The sequence below is a fragment of the Muscardinus avellanarius genome, assembly GCF_963383645.1.
Source record: "Muscardinus avellanarius genome assembly, chromosome: 14".
NCBI classification, from domain to species: Eukaryota; Metazoa; Chordata; class Mammalia; order Rodentia; family Gliridae; genus Muscardinus; species Muscardinus avellanarius.
In genome coordinates, this window is record NC_137800.1 from 8,845,968 (window position 1) to 8,862,398 (window position 16,431).

At 43.8% G+C, this 16,431-nt stretch overlaps 2 protein-coding genes across 2 annotated transcripts in view; one reads left to right on the forward strand and one right to left on the reverse strand.

Moving 5' to 3' along the window:
- Positions 1 to 344: 344 nt before the first annotated feature.
- LOC308273082 (N-acetyltransferase ESCO2-like) lies at positions 345 to 3,691 on the reverse strand (the record flags this gene model as incomplete). The annotated part of the gene is made up of 3 exons (XM_080710199.1): positions 345 to 369; positions 1,501 to 2,184; positions 3,639 to 3,691. 3 exons carry the CDS (start codon positions 3,689 to 3,691, stop codon positions 345 to 347), a joined length of 762 nt encoding a protein of 253 aa, XP_080566325.1.
- Positions 3,692 to 8,350: 4,659 nt separating this feature from the next.
- CCDC25 (coiled-coil domain containing 25) overlaps positions 8,351 to 16,431 on the forward strand; it is a gene marked incomplete at both ends in the record, with an annotated part of 29,771 nt that continues 21,690 nt past the window's right edge. The window contains 2 exons of the mRNA XM_080710910.1: positions 8,351 to 8,378; positions 11,564 to 11,611. Coding sequence (XP_080567036.1) covers positions 8,351 to 8,378; positions 11,564 to 11,611 — 76 coding nt within the window. The remainder of the gene's footprint in view (positions 8,379 to 11,563; positions 11,612 to 16,431) is intronic.

Sequence of the window (16,431 nt, forward strand, 5' to 3'; positions counted from 1 at the left end):
TACAAAGTCAACAGATTAAGTAAAATTAATTTCAAAACTAGACTGATCTAAATAACACATACATACACTGATTTGATGAAGCGAAATAAAAAGCCCATGCCTGTCATTTCTCATGCTCAGCTGAGAAATCACTGACACGCAGGAATGAGGGCTCAGCTTCGTCAACCTTGCAGTTTTTCATGACACACCAGAAACATTTTCTAGCATTGGCAAAATATGTTGGATCAAATTTTCCTAATTATGTAGGCTAAGCAAAACTTCCACGGGGCGGATCGGATTCACTGGCTGCCAATTTATAATCTTTGCCACTGAGCTATGAAATTTAGAAGATCATGAGGCATTGCCTAGGGTTGAATTTGAGAGGCAGCACTGAGGAGGACAGAGGACATGTGGGTTAGGAGGGAAAGGACTAGTTTGAATTACTACATAGATACAGGAGCCTCGGCCTGTGTGAGGCACTATATGAGCCTATCATGAATATAAATAAGACATTACAGAAATGGAAGCCCTGAACTCGAAGACAGCTTTTCTGATTGAGATGACAGACGAAAGGTCAGTGGCAATCTAGAGTTGCAGAGTGGAATATGGCAGCTACAAGCCACTTGTAGCGAATGAGAACATAAAATGTGGCCAGAATGAAGATAAACTGTTAAGTACAAGATAAACACAGACTTCAAGGACTTTGTACAAAAAAGAAAAATTTCTTAATGATTATAATGAAATAGTAATATTTTATAGAGAGTAGGTTGAATTCTAAAAACTTTCAAATGACCAGTAGAAAATTGAAAGTACATGCGGCACACATCACATTCCTATCAGAGCACTAATCTAGGCCAGTTGTGTTAGTAAGAGCAAAGTCAAGTGAAAACAGCAGAGAATGACAACTGCAGAAACACAGTACATAAAATAAAGTCCAATCACATGTCTAGAGCGATCATCCTCAGGATGTGAAGATTTGTCTATTTTTTACTTTGTGTACTCTAAAATTTCTAGAATAACCTACATTAAATAAGGAGCCAAACACACACACACACACACACACACACACACACACACACACACAGTATGCTTAACCACTAGAATACTCCCTGAAATAGAAATTTTTAAAAATGTCTCATCATTCTACCCTGTCTCTAAATTCTTTATACTATCTGGCTTTATAAAAACAGCCCTCCAAACTGTAAAGAAAATAAAATTTTATCCGGGCGTGGTGACCCATGCTTGTAATCCCAGGATTTGGGAGGCTGAGACAGGAGGATTATAGGTTCATGGCCAGCCTCAGCTACTTAGTGAGACCCTGTTTCAAAATGAAAAATAAAAAATAGGGCTGGTGGGGTGGGGGTATAGCTTGGAGGTAGAATGCCCCTGGGTTCCATTCCCAGTAACACACACACACACACACACACACACACAGAAAACAAGTTCAACTATGTTATACATGTTATTACCTTTTTAAATTTCTCTTCTTTACTTCCTGTATTCTTTCCTTGAAACACACACTCTGGCATTTGCTCATTCTCTTCTGATTCATCCCTTTGGGTGAGTCCAAGTGATGGCTTGTTTTCCAGAGCTAATTTTCTAAGAGGGAGTTTTTTTCCACTAACAAAAAATGCTGCTCCACCCTGGAGTGTAACTTGAGGTCTTATTTTCTGGCTTAGAACCCGAGGAGCACTCAGATCATTTTCACAATTATTTTCTTTCATAACTGGCTTATAGGACGTTCGGTTTTGCTTGGGATTTTTAGAATTTCTTGGTGCAGGCTTGACATGCTTGTAACTTGGTTGATACTTCGCAGTTAAACTCTTCTGTGGTTTTCTGTTCCTCTTTTTGGGGCAGGTTGTTTTTCTCTGCATTTTTTCAGTCACAGTGGGTAAAGGTTTCTCCTCATTACTAGTTTTTAGACAAGTGGATCTACTTTCTCTTACCAGCTTTCTCTCCAGTGGATTGAGGTACCACTTATCTTTATTATAAAAGGATACAGTGGACACAGCCGACTTAAACGGTGAACTGTGATTTGCAGATGTCCATCTATTGCTGTCAGCTGGTTTGAGTGGACTTGAATGATCCTGGTGAGAGACGCACACTTTTTCTTCATTATTATCATTGGTATGACAAGTGGGCTTTTTATTATGTGATAGATTTTCGGTAAAGTCCACAATTAATTTCTTTGATGGAGAATATAGGCTATAAAAAGAAATAAATGTCCACTTATAAGTTCGTGATTTTGCTTCAAAATTTCTGTAAATCTACTACTAAGTAAAAAACTTCGATATAGGGCATATCAAAAGTAGTACACCCTTCTTCACCAAAAATAGTTATCTATTAGTTTAACAGTAGAATTTGCAAATTCTGTCTTTATCACACAAAGCATTCAACTATTCCTCCAAATGAACACCAATAATGTTCATGAAAACAGTTTTCAAGGAAGCTTTGTATGTGTGTGTTTCAAAAACTATTTCTGTGTTTAGGCCATATACAAACTACAACCCATATATTTTACTCAAATGGCCAGAAAGTTTCCTATGATAATTAGATATTTGTAATAACTGACTTCCTGGGGCTTTTCCATGGGGAGTAATTTGTATCTTTGGTATGGCACATAGTTAAAGACCATCAGAGGAGTCTCTTCTTATCAGAAGGGGGATACATCTCAGGAGGCCCAGCAGATGCCTGAAACTGCAGATAGCACCAAACCCTGTAGGTATATACTGTGTTTTTTCCTATGCAAACATACCTATGATAAAACTTACAAGTATAAATTAGGTACTTTAAGAGACTAACAGTAATAAAAAAATAAAAGCGATGTGACTGCGCTCTTCCTCTCAAAATAACTTGCTGCGCTGTGCTCACCTGTTCCATTTATTATGCCAATCAGTTGACTACAGATAAAACATTGGAAAGCACAATCAAAGGTGACTGATAGTGCAGAAACTTTCTGGCATAGTTTACAGATGAATATCTACTCTATGCACAACACTATGTTAAATACTATAGAAGTGAGTGGAAAGGAACAAGGATAAAAAGGGCAGTGTACTTCCTAGCCATGGAAAACAGCTCCTTCCTTGATTCCATTCAAAAGACTAAATCATTGATGATAAAAGTTTACTCTATTTCCAAACTAGAATCGGAATATAGACTATTACTATAACTAAAAGAAGCAGACAACTGTAAGAATGGAAATGTTAGGAAATAGAATAATATAAGATTTTCTTTTTTGGGAATTTTTAAGCCGGGCTTGGTGGCACACGCTTGTAATCCCAGCATTTGAGAGGCTGAAACAGGAGGATGCAGGTTCATGGACAGCCTCAGCTACGTAGTGAGGTCCTTTGCAACTCAGTGAGATCCTGTTTCAAAATAAAGAATAAATAATAGGAATGGGGGTGTAGCTCGAAGGTGGAATGCCCCTGGGTTCCATCCCCAGTACCGCAAAAAAAAAAAAAGAAAAACAAATTTCTAGCCTGGCATGGTGGCGCACGCTTGTAATCCCCACTCTTGGGAGGCTGAAACAGGATTACACAGGTTCCAAGCCAGCCTCAGCTACTTAGTGAGGTTCTCAGCAACTTAGTGATACCCTGTTTCCAAATAAAAAAAATATATATATATAAAAAAAGAATTTCTATGCAATGAATAGGACTTACCCATCATAGTTGAAAGAATGCTGCTTCCTCTTCCTTGGAGTAAAAGTTGCCATCTTAATTGAATTCCTAAAAATAACAGGTCAATTATAATACAATTATAATAAAATGATTCATCAAATGAGTATAAAAAGTACTGTCAAAATTATATTTAAACCGGGTGATTTGCTACACGCCTCCCAAGTACTGGGATTACAGAGGTGTCACCATGCCCGGCTGAAAGATTTTTGTAAAAGCAAATTATTTTAGTGGATTAAGCCATGAATTTGAGACAGACTATTACATCACAGTAACAAACAAGGATAGGAAGTAAAAAAAAAAAAAAGTAGGGAATCCTACATATATTTTAATCTGGAAATAACCCTACCAAGGAGGAAAGTTTTTACCCTAATTCAAAGTAAAACCTTCCCCTTTAATTAGCCCCTAAACCGGGCGTGGTGGCCCACGCTTGTAATCCCTGTGTTTGTGAGGCACTAAGTAGCTGAGGCTGGCTTCGAACAGGCGCCATCCTCCTAAGCACTGGGATTACAGGCGTGCGCCACCACGCCCGGCAATCCATACCAAGTTTAAACACACTTTTGAGAGGCCTTCCTAGCCTTGGCTCTCATTCCACCCCTTCCACTTTTTCTCTGCTTCCACTGAGCCCTATGCTCCTTTAATATTTCACTCAATACATTCCTTTCTTTTTTGTGGTGCTAGGGATTGATCCCAGGGACACTCAATCTCCGAACTACACCCGCAGCCCTGTTTTTGATTTGGAAAGAGCATCTCGCTAAGCTGCTGAGGCTGGCTCCGAACTTAACACACTTCCTGGATCCCCAGCTCCACAAGCCGGGGCGCTCAATAAAGGCAGAGACCGGCTGCAACTTCCTCAGAGCCCAGCAGGAGAGTGGGTGCAGTATCAGCTCTTCCGTTTTCCCAGCTGACGGAGCCCGGGGCAAGCTTGTGCATAAAACTCTCTAAGCGCGCATTTCAGAGCTGAGCTAACCGAAGGGCCGGGACCCGCAGGACCTACTGTGGAGCTGCGGCTGCAGGGAAGACCCTCGCGGGCTGAGAGGAGAGATGGAAGAGAGGGGCGCCCCGGCCCCCGAACCCGCCGGGCAGCGCCGACAGGAGGACGCCGGCGACCGCCTAGGCCGGTAGGTGGCTCCGCTCCCGAGCCCGCCCCGCCGCCGAGCCCACGGCAAAGCTCCTTTGCTCTGACATTCACCCCCGCTCCACGGAGTCCCCGTTCTCCCCGGCTTGCCGCCTCCAGCCTCGGCCCTCGCAGTGTTTACCCGCGCCGCAGAGCCGAGAGACAGCTCCTCCACCGAGAAGACGCTCCAATATCTTATTCAAATTAACGCGCGCTGGTCCCGGCCGCCGCTGCCGCGTTCCGATTGGCCGCCGCTCAGCGCTTCCAGAGCGGGCTCGCTGATTGGCTGCTCACTAGTCCTGGCCCCGCCCATCACAAAGGATAACTCAAGATTCTCCCGCCCTTCGGAGGCAAACGCGCTCCCCGCAGGCGAACCACATCTCCCACAGTGCCTTGCGGCAGCGCCAGGCTCTATTCCCCGGGTCTTGTGGCGATGTGTTCTGGGAATTGTAGTTTTCAGCCTAGTTGAACGCGCGGTCAAATACTCAGGGTACTGGGTGCAGCTTTCGTAACCTCTCTAAGATTATAAAGGCATTTTTTCACATTGGAAATCTGATGGTTAGTTTAACCTTTTTTTTTTTTTTTGGCGGTACTGGGGATGGAACCCAAGGACATTCTACCTCTGAGCTACACCCTCAACCCAATTTTTTTTTTTTTTTTTTTTTTTTTTTAGTGGTACTGGGCTTCCTGGAAGCCCTTTTACCCCCGAGCTACACTCCCAGACCTATTTTATATTTTTTAAATTTGGAAACAGGGTGTCTTAAGCCAGCGCGACTGGCTTCGAACCTGCGTCATCCTCCTGTCTCCGCCTCCCCAGCGCGGTGATTACAAGCGTGCACCACCACGCCCGGCCCAACCCAATTCTTTATTTTGAAACAGGGTCTCACTGAGTTGTGAAGGACAACACTAAATAGCTGAGGCTATTCCCAAACCGCTACCCTCCGGTCTCAGCCTCCCAAATGCTGGGAATACAAGCATGCACCACCAAGCCGGGCTTCACATTTTTTTGTAAATTAGTAATTCACTTTTTTTTTTTTTTAATTTGGTGATACTGGGTATGAAACCCTTCTACCCTTCTACCTCCGGACTACACTCCCAGACCTATTTTATATTTTTATTTGGAAACGGTCTCTTAAGCCAGCAAGGCTGGCTTCGAACTTGCGTGACCTTCCTGTCTCCTCCCAAGGGTGGGGACCGCGCCCGGCAGTAATTCACTTTTTTATTATTCAAATTAAGCTAAAATTTAATCAGGTCGTAAACATCTACCCTTCAAGCATTCTTAGACACCTTCAGTTTTATTTCATTTATTTTTCACCACGATTTATTGGGCATGTTTTATCATTCCCATTTTACAAGGAATAAAACTGAACTGGGGGAAAACAATCAGTTTCTTCTACCAACTTCAAGGACAAGGCCTGGGAGCAGGTCCATCTGCATTACAACCAAAGTATGGAAAATCTGGGCCCAACACAAAGGAAAACCTGGGGGAAGTAGGGCTGGTTCAGTAAAATAACAATACAGAGGGTGCGACCCTCTGCCTCAGGGTGGCCTTCCTAGCTCTCCCAAAGGCTGACCCTCCCCCCTCCAGCCTCTGCACCTTAATAAACTTCCTTCTTAGCCTTATTCTGACTTGGAAATTCTTTTCCAACCAGCATAGTACAAGTCCCGACTCTCAAGAAAAAAAAATAATTAAATTATACTTGTTAAAGCACTGGTAATGTTAGGTAGCTGGGGCAGACTGGGTCAACTGGACCAACTCAATCTGCAAAGATTCACTTTGACGCTTTCCCCTGTGGGAAGGGGGCAGAGATGGGTTGGCTCACCTGCAGTGCCCAGCTCACTTCGACCCCCTCCCCTGCGAGAAGGGGGCAGAGAAACAATGTAGGGTCACCACGTGCAAGCTGCCAATGACTCCAAAAGTAATGCGTATAGAGAAGGTGTCCAGAGGGACCATAAAGCCCAACACATGGCTTTGCACACCTAGAAACCCGCCGCTCCAAAGCCCGGTCGGGAGTGTAACCCATTGCCCCAGGCTGCCTTTGCATTGTGGGAAATGGCCCATTCCAGAGGCTTTTCCCCCTAGAGTGAGACACCTTCCCTTCACTGGTCTTCTCACAGGGCGCCTTTGCTTCTCTAAGTAAGCCACCCGTGTTCCCCACGTGTGCTGTTTGAATGCTTACCAAGCAGATCAGCAAAGATTGAGGTCATGCAATAGAATTTTGAGATCTCTCACCCTGTAACAGTAAGGAAAGCTATTCGGGACTGTTTTGATAAGAGGTATGTAGTGCAGGAGAGAGACTGGGCTCAACTCCAAGTACAGCTTGGGCAACTGAGAATCTGTAGTCAAAAGTCAGGGTGGCGGTCAGTCCATAGAAAACATTAGGGTAAGGAAGATTTGGGTAAGGAACTAACAGGTTTCTGGCTGTAGATGAGCCATGGGGGTGGCTGAGGATGAAGAACCTGGTAGCAAGGACTGGCAGGAATGGGAGGGGGAATACCCTGGCTAAAAAGATTTAGCAGACGGCTTTGCTAAAACTGGATTTTACAATAAAGTGCACAGCCGGGCATGGTGGCCCACGCTTGTAATCCCAGCATTTGGGAGGCTGAGACAGGAGGATCGTGGTTCGCAGACAGCCTCAGCTACTTAGTGAGGTCCTCAGCAACTCAGTAAAACCCTGGGTTCCATTCTCAGACCCCCCCCCAAAAAAAAAGGGTGCACAGATGGGCTTAGCAGAAGATTCAGAAGTTTAAAGTCTAGCCAAACAAATAATCTTTGTCAGATATCTGAGGACTGTGGGTTCAATTAAAATGTAAGGAGCTTCCATCCCCAGACCCGCAAAAAATAAATAAAATAAAATAAAATGTAAGGAGCACGGACTAAGTATCCAGTAATGCGATCAGCATAGTGAGCCCTTGCTGTGAAGTTTCCTGCTTTCACAGAGCCTACAAGGAATCTAAAGGAGGCAAATAAAGGCAATAAATAACCCTCAAAACAACTGCTGAAGGTTATTGGTTCTGAAAACAAAGGCATACCAATTGCCTTTTTTTTCTGTCTTTTTGTGGTACTGGGGGCTGAACCCAGGGGTATTCTCCCTCTGAGCTACATCCTAACCCTGTTTTACTGTTTCACTTTGAAACAGGGTCTCATTAAATTGCTGAGGCCCTCACTAAATTGCAGAGTCTGGTTGCAAACTTGCGACCCTCCTGTCTCAGCCTCCCAAATACTGGAATTATAGGCGCGTGCCACCACGCCCGGCTTCCTGATAGCATTTTTTTTTTTTTCTTTCAGGATTTCAAAGGAGACCTCTTCCGCTGTTTTCCACCCACGGGTTATTTGGGCTACATCCCCTTTTCCTTAACCCTTAAGTCACTAAGTAATACCCCTGGAGGCAATCTCACCTGCACCTTGCCAGGATTAAAGATGGCACCGACGGGACGGCGTTGTGACGCTGCCCTACTTCCGCCGGAAGTGCGCGGAGGAGTTCCGGGGAGCTGGCGGCCGCCGCGCTTCTGGTCTCCCGAGCTTGGCGACCCGCGACCTGCAGCTCGGCGCTGGAGTCTCCGCGCAGCCGTCGGGATCATGGTGTTCTACTTCACCAGCAGCAGCGGTGAGTGGGCGCCGCGCCTTGGCGGGTGGCTGCTGACAGCTGGCCCCGACGCCGGGACCCCCAGGCTGCGGCCGGCCGGGACCCCGCGCCCCTCGGTCCCCGGTGCCTTATCTCTGCGGCTACCCTGTCGATCCCCGGTGCTCCTCATCAGAACCTGGGAAGTACGGAGGGGCAGTGCCCTTGCTGTCTGTGCACCTGGGAGTCGTTGTCCCCCCCCCCCCTCCAGCTAAGACCTCCTGGCGCTCCCTGGAATGGGGCAGGGTTTGTGGGGTGCCTCACATCCCTCCTTCCCGAGTATCTCCCCTCCTGCGGCCAGATCCCGGCGGCACCCTGGGACAGGGGCGCAGAAAGGAGACACCTGCCTGCAACGCTTCCCACAGGAAGTGCGCCTTACCCTTTTACAGAGGGGTTGAGGGGCCTGGGACGCGACGCAGAGCAGTAGAAAGACTGGAACGCCGTCGATACTGGCGCTCAGGGGCAGCGTTGATGTGCCAGTTCTTGAAAAGTGACACGAGCTAATACTTTTGATTTGTTTTGGGCAGGCAAGGAAAGGGTGCTTGCCAAAATGGTGTGTCTTCCCTTCGTTTCTCTGGACATGCTATTTTCCTTTGCCCAGAATCAACCCCCCCAGGGCATGCTTGCTCCGTTGAGATAGCTTGGACTAATCTCTTCCAAGACACTTTGCTTGACCTAGCTTCCACACCACGATTGTTTTAAGGATATCTCTTCCGGGACTTCTTAAGGTCCCAAGTAGACCTCTAGCATTCCACCTCACAGGACATTAAATGCGATGTGACCAGTTAGCAAGAGCATCAGCCTCCTGCGGACAGGGGTAAGGACTCGATCTTGTTTCCTTAGCGTGGTGTCTGACTCATAATGGTTCTCAATAAGTGTTTGTTGGGTAGGTGAGTGGTACTTTATGACTTTCTCATAGCACTGCACTGTCCATTGCTATCCCTAACGCTTGCTTGTAAAACGTGGGCTGTTCTCCCCTGGCACCCAGGATAATCCCAGTTATGTATCGCTTGAGTAAAACAAGAATGACCTATAAAGGTCGTGTGTTCTTGTATAAACACCACCTTCAGAATTATGCCACCACCGTGTTTCTATTCAGGAGTAAAAATGAGTGCATAGTCCAGAGATGTGCTTCAAGAACGAGCCACTGCTGAGAAATCCAGGTGGCACACACAAGCCTGGATTGCAGGACAGTCTCAGCAAGGAGTGAGACTTGCATTAACCTAGTGAGACCCTCTTTTCAAATAAGAAATAAAATTGGGCTGAGGGTGTAGCGCAAAGGTAAAATGCCTTTGAGTTCAGTCCTCAATATCACACACATTGAAGAAGAAGAAGAATCACTGCTAAACTGGATGGATGTGGTGGCACACACCTGTAATCCCAGTACTTGGAAGGTTGAAACAGAATTATGGGTTCAAGGCGAGGCTCCAAAACTTAGCGAAACCTTTTTTTCAAAATAAAATATAGCCGATTGTGGTGGCGCACTCTTGCAATCCCCGCGATTGGGAGGCTGAGCCAGAAGAATCATGCAGGTTCGAAGCCAGCCTCTGCTGGCTTAAGGGTCCCTGTTTCCAAATAAAATATAAAATAGGTCTGAGAGTGTAGACCGGACGTAGAAGGCCCCTGGGTTCCATCCCCAGTACCACTAATAAATAAACAAATAAATAAAATACAGAGCCAGATGTGGTGGCACACGCTTGTAATTCCAACATTTGGGTTGTGGAGACTGAGGATTGTGGTTCTAGGACAGCCTCAGCTACTTAGTGAGGCCCTTTGCAACTCAGACTGTTTGAAAAAACAAAAAGACTAAAAAATAGGATGCGGTATGTGGCTCAGAGGTAGAATGCCCCTGGGTCCATCCCTAGTACTGCAATAAATAAAGAAAGAAACAAAATAAAATAGGGCTGCGGGCTGGGGGGTGTAGCTCAGAGTTAGAATGACTCTGGGTTCAATCTCCAGTACCATTAAAGAAAACAAGTCACAGCCTGGAGTGGTGGCGCACGTATGTAATCCCAGCACTTGTGAGGTTGAGACAGGAGAATCGCTGTTCAAGGACAGCGTCAGCTACTTAGTGAGGCATTTTGCAACTCAGTGAGACCTTATTTCAAAATAAAGAATAAAAGCCAGGCATGGTGGCGCACGCTTGTAATCCCTGCGCTTGGGAGGCTGAGACAGGAGGATTGTGCAGGTTCGAAGCCAGCCTCAGTGGGCTTAAGAGATCCTGTCTCCAAATAAAATATAAATAAAATAGGTCTGGGAGTGTAGCCCAGAGGTAGAGGGCCCCTGGGTTCCATCCCCAGTACTACCCCCCACCCAAAAAAAAGAATAAAAAATAGGGCTAGGGCCAGGCGTGTTGGCTCATGCTTGTAATCCCCAAGCTTGGGAGGTGGAGACAGGAGGATCACGCAGGTTTAAAGCCAGCCTCCCTGGCTTAAGAGACCCTGTTTCCAAATAAAATATAATATAAATAGGTCTGGGAGTGTAGCCCAGAGGTAGAAGGGTTCTATCCCCAGTACCACCACCACCCCCCAAAAAAAATAGGGCTGGGGTGTAGCTCAGAGGTAGAATGCCCCTGGGCTCCATCCCCCGTACTGAAAAAAAAAGTCACTGTTAAACACAATATATTCATAACTTTTAGGATATTTCCTTCAGGACGATTATTTTCTAAAGCATTCTATACTTTGTAGGAAGCTATTCCTATTGCTTGCATTTCTACGAGTTTACTGCATCAGGTGTTTTTATGCTGTACTGGGGAAAGACCCGGGAGCATTTACCTCTGAGCTACACCCCCAGCCCTATGATTATAAACACCGCCCCATGCCATTGCTGGTACCCATTAGGCTCCTACAGTCTTCAGTGGTTGCCTATTCTTTTTAATGGAGAATTATTGTATAGAATGCCCCTTGGTGTGGGTCTGTTGTGGTCGTGCTCCTTTTGTGCGTGGGGAAGGGTGTGGGGATTGAAACCGGGCGTTCTACCACGCAGCTCTGAGCCGTCTGCCATCTCTATAGCTGAACCCTTGTTTGCCCTTTATCGACCCTTTAAAAATATGTCATTCTTAGAGAAATTGGTAGTGGGCTGGAGTTAGCCCATGGGCCATGGTTTGCCAGTCACTTACTGTTCCCATACAGATGAAGGTATCTAATTTCATTTGTTTTGTTTTGTCATAGTTAACGCATCGGCTTACACGATCTACATGGGAAAGGACAAACATGAAAGTAAGTTTTCCAAAGCATCTGATTTGAAATTTCCAGCAGGTAAGTGTTGTCTTTCCCCACACCGTTTATTGGGTAAGCTTTCTCTTCTTAATTTTAATTAATCTTAAAATTTCTCATTGACAAATAACATTTTTACGTATTTACAGGGCGCAGTGTTATATTCGCTCTGTGTATGTATTGTGTGATGATCGAGTTGGAGTAAATAGCATCTGTTACTTCAAGCATTTGTCATTTTCTGCAGCAAAAACATTCAGAATTCTCACTTTAGCTATTTAGAAATACACATTACTGGTCGATCTTATCCTCCTTCCCAGCAGTGACGTGGGGCCTGTTGATCAACCAGCCCCTGTGGGCCTCTGCTTCATGGGATCGCCTTTCTGTAGGTGGCACAGGGTACGAGTTTTCAACTACTTTAATAAATCAGCCTTGGAGAAACAGATCACATCCATTCTGAGGAACTCCTACTTGTAGAGTTTAGTGATACCAGATTCTATTTATATTAGACTACCTGTCGCTGATTAGAAACTGTTACAGCCAGGCATGGTGGCGCAGGCTTATAATCCCAGCGCTGGTCGCGCAGGTTCAAAGCTAGCCTTGCTGGCTTAAGAGACGCTGTTTCCAAATAAAATATAAAAAAATAGGTCTGGGAGTATAGCCCAGAGGTAGAAGGGTTCCATCCCCAGTACCACCAAAAAAAAAAATAATAATAATAATAAATAATAATAATAATAAAGGAAAGAAAAGAAAAGAAAGAAAGAAAGAAACTGTTACAGAGAGTTTTGTGGTGTCATTTGATTTAGGTTAACATGAACCAGAAGTTAATATGTGCTGGTTGAGATAGATACAAATCTTCTGTGGTTTGGATTTTGAAGGGCTGATTTTCTACCCTCCTCCCTTTTTAAACCGTCTTTCAGATTTGTGGAAACCTATCTGTTGGGTATTTTGAGGTCAGAGATGCTCTTCCTGCATCATGATATGATTTTTCGAACTTGGTGGACCACCCTCAGTATGAATTGTAACTCGATGTACATATTCATGTCACTAAAACAAAAACATATGGGAAATTTATACTATTTTTTATGCCTTCTATTTATCTCTTTTTATTTTTTTATTTTTTATTGGTGCGCTGTATTCATACATCATAGTGGGATACAAAGAAAACTTTTGTAGACATACATGCACACATCGCCAGTCAACCCCCACCCGAAACCCACCCCATTCCCTCCCTATCCCTCCTTCCCAAGCTTGGCTTAGTGGTTGACATTTAGTATTATAGCAATTTATCCAAAATTAAAAATGATAATCTCACATAACAGTTTCATTTGTCTGATACCAAGCTTTTGATAACATAAAGATAACATTTCAATATTTCTTTTTGCTTTCTTTCTTACCAGAGAATATTTTTTTCTTATTTTTTTTTTAGGTGAAACTATCATATATTTATATATTTATTTTTTCAGAAAAAAATCTATCCTAATATGGAATATGGATTCTAGATACCCAGAACGATCTCGAAAAAGAACAAAGTTAGATGTATATTTTCTGATTTCAAACCATATAAAGCTACAATAATTGAAACAGTGTAGTATTGTTCTAAAGGCAGATATATAAACTATTGGAGCTAAATAAAAGCCTAGAGCTAAATTCTTCCATATATTGTCAAGTTATATTTGACAAGGTTTCCACGAACATTTGGTGGGGGAAATAATAATCTTTTAACTAAATAATGTTGAAAAATTAAAATTACATGAAAACATTTCAATATTTCTTTTTGCTTTCTTTCTTACCAGAGAATATTTTTTTCTATTTTTTTTTAGGTGAAACTATCATATATTTATATATTTATTTTTCAGAAAAAAATCTATCCTAATATGGAATATGGACTCTAGATACCCAAAACGATCTTGAAAAAGAACAAAGCTAGAAGATATATATTTTCTGATTTCAAACCATATAAAGCTACAATAATTGAAACGGTGTAGTACTATTCTAAAGGCAGATATATAAACCATTGGAGTTAAATAAAAGCCTAGAGCTAAATTCTTCCCTATATTGTCAAGTTATTTTTGACAAGGTTTCCATGAAGATTTGGTGGTGGAAATAATAATCTTTTAACTAAATATTGTTGAAAAATAATACTTACATGGAAAAGAATAAAATTGGACCCTTACCTAATCCCATATACAAATATTAACTCAAAATAGATAAAAGACCTAAATATAAATCTTAAGACTATAAACTTTTAGAAGAAAATCTGGGTCATAAAACCTCACAACACTGAAATTGGCAGTGATTTCTTGGATATGATTTCAATGGCACAGGCAACAGAAGGTTATACAAACTCCCTAAAAAATAAAATATTGTATATCCAAAGACAATGTAAACAGAGTTAAAAGTTACTAATAGAATTGGATAAAATATTTCCAAATGCTATATCTGAAGGTATATTAATATTCCAACTAGACATCCTAAAAATTAACAACAATAAAGGCAAACAATACCATTTAGAGATAGGTAAAAGACTAACATAAGTAATGAATCTCCACAGATAACCAATCTTAGTTAACTGTTGGATGGAAACTCTTGTTTCTCTGGTTCTGGTGTGTGTTACCTATTTCTTCTTTGTAGTTAATCTCTTTGAGTATTTTCTCTAGTGCTGGTTTTGAAGACATAAATTCCTTCAGTTTTTGTTTGTCATGGAAGCTTCTTATTTCTCCATCTAATTTGATAGAAAGTTTTGCTGGGTAGGAAATTTTTGGCTGGAAGTTGTTTTCTTTCAGAGTTTGGAATATGTTACTCCAAGCCCTTCTGGCTCTCATGACTTGGTTTGGGAAGTGTGGAGTGATTCTAATTGGTTTGCCTCTGAATGTCACTTGGCCCTTTGTTTTTGTTGCCTTTAAGATTCTCTGCTTGGCTTCCACATTGGTCATTTTGACAATTATGTGGCGTGGGGATCCTCTTCTCTGATTCTGTCTAAAGGGAGTTCTATAAGTTTCCTGGACCTGTGTATCAACCTCTTGCTCTATGTTTGGAAAATTTTCTGCTATTACTTCCTTGAAGAGATTGTTGATCCCTTTGGTTTCACTTTCTTTTCCCTCCTCTATTCCAATTATTCTTAGGTTAGCTCTCTTAAAATGGGCCCATATTTCTTCAATGTCAGATTCCTGCTGTTGGATACTTTTTTCTAGATTAGAAACTATGCATTCATTTTTGGAATGATCATCTTCTAAGAGCGAGATTCTGTTCTCCATGTGGTCTAATCGGTTGTTCATGCTTTGAATTGAGGCCTTTACTTCATTAATTGCATCCTTTATCTCTTTTTGGCTCTCTCTGAGTTCTTTTCGAAGCACCTCTATTATTTCTACAGTTATTTTCCTAATTTGATCTTCTAGAAATCTCTGATTTTCTGTTTTATCGGGTTCTGATGTTGTGGGGTTGTGGGCATTCATTGCTCCAGTGTTATTCCTCTTTCCATGATTTCGGAAGTTTGTGCCTTCTCTGGGTTCTTCCCTTGGGTCACTATGACTTCACTTAAGGTGTTCTGGATCTCGAGTCAGTAGTATCTCAGACCCCACTACTAATTTACTGGGTTGTATCACAGAGTCTCCGACCCAGACAGTCGATAGAAGCTGCTTTAGACTGTGGTGGGGGTGCCAGGGTGCACGTTCTCCTATGGTGTGATATCACTGCCACCGCCCCTCCCCCACTGGGTCAAGTCCCAGGGAGTACAGTACTGGGATTTCTCCTCTGTGGCCCGCAATTTGACTCACTGTTCTTGAGTACGCAGATGTAGCTGTACTGGACTCGGTGAATTCAATGCTGCTGCCGCCGGTGGCAATGTGGCGCCGCTGCCACGCCCTCGGCCATGAGGCTGGCGTATTTTTTCTTCTCTGGTTTTGAGATCCACTCTGAGTCCCTGCAGCGTGTGCTGAGCTCAGCCACTGGGAGCTTTAGATGCTCCCTGTGCCGAAAGATCCCGCCTGGCTGTTCCGCAGCAGCTCACCTCGGCTTGCTGTAGCTGTCTGATGAATTCGCCGCTGCCGCCGGCAGTATGGCACTGCTGTTGCGTCCTCGGGCGTGAGGCCGCTGTATCTCCTCTGTGGCTCTGAGCTCTGTTCTCAGTCTGCTTTCTCTCTGGAGCCTGGTGATTTTTTTGTTTCTCTGGTGATGGTGTTTTCTGGCTATGAAAGGCGCTGATTTTGTGGTAATGGAGATTGGTTCGCTTTTCTTGGTCGCCATCTTCCCGGAAGTCCCTATGCCTTCTATTTCTTTCGTCCTTTTTTTTTTTAGCCTAAGTCCTCGTGAGTGCTAGGCAAACACTCTTCCCCTGAGCTACAGCCCAGCCCTCTATTTCCTTTTGCTATTTTATTTTATTTTTAGAAAGTCTCAACCTAGTAAATTTGTTTTGGGACCTGCTCAGGAATCAGAACTAAAGTTTCAAAGAAAAACACGGCCTTAGCAGATAGCCTTTTTAGCTGTGGGAATGAGGAGAGACCAAAGGGAAGCTGAGGGGCTTTTCTTGGTGTTGGGATGGGACCCGGGGTTTCACACACGCTGAGCGACATCCCCAACCCCACGTTGAGCATCTTGGTCACGAGAGCACCGAGGGCGCGGCGCGGACCCTCCAGGTGTGCAGCAGCATCCAGGTGAGGGATGCGAGCTGGGAAGGATGCCCGCCCTGCCGGGAGACAGCTGCTCTTCTCTGGAGGTAGCTAGCGGAGTGTTTGAAACAACAGCTTTGAAGTCAGCCAATCGGGGATAAGTTCTACAGCCCTGTAGTTATCTAACCTTGGAACCTCAGCTGTCATAGAGGCTCATGG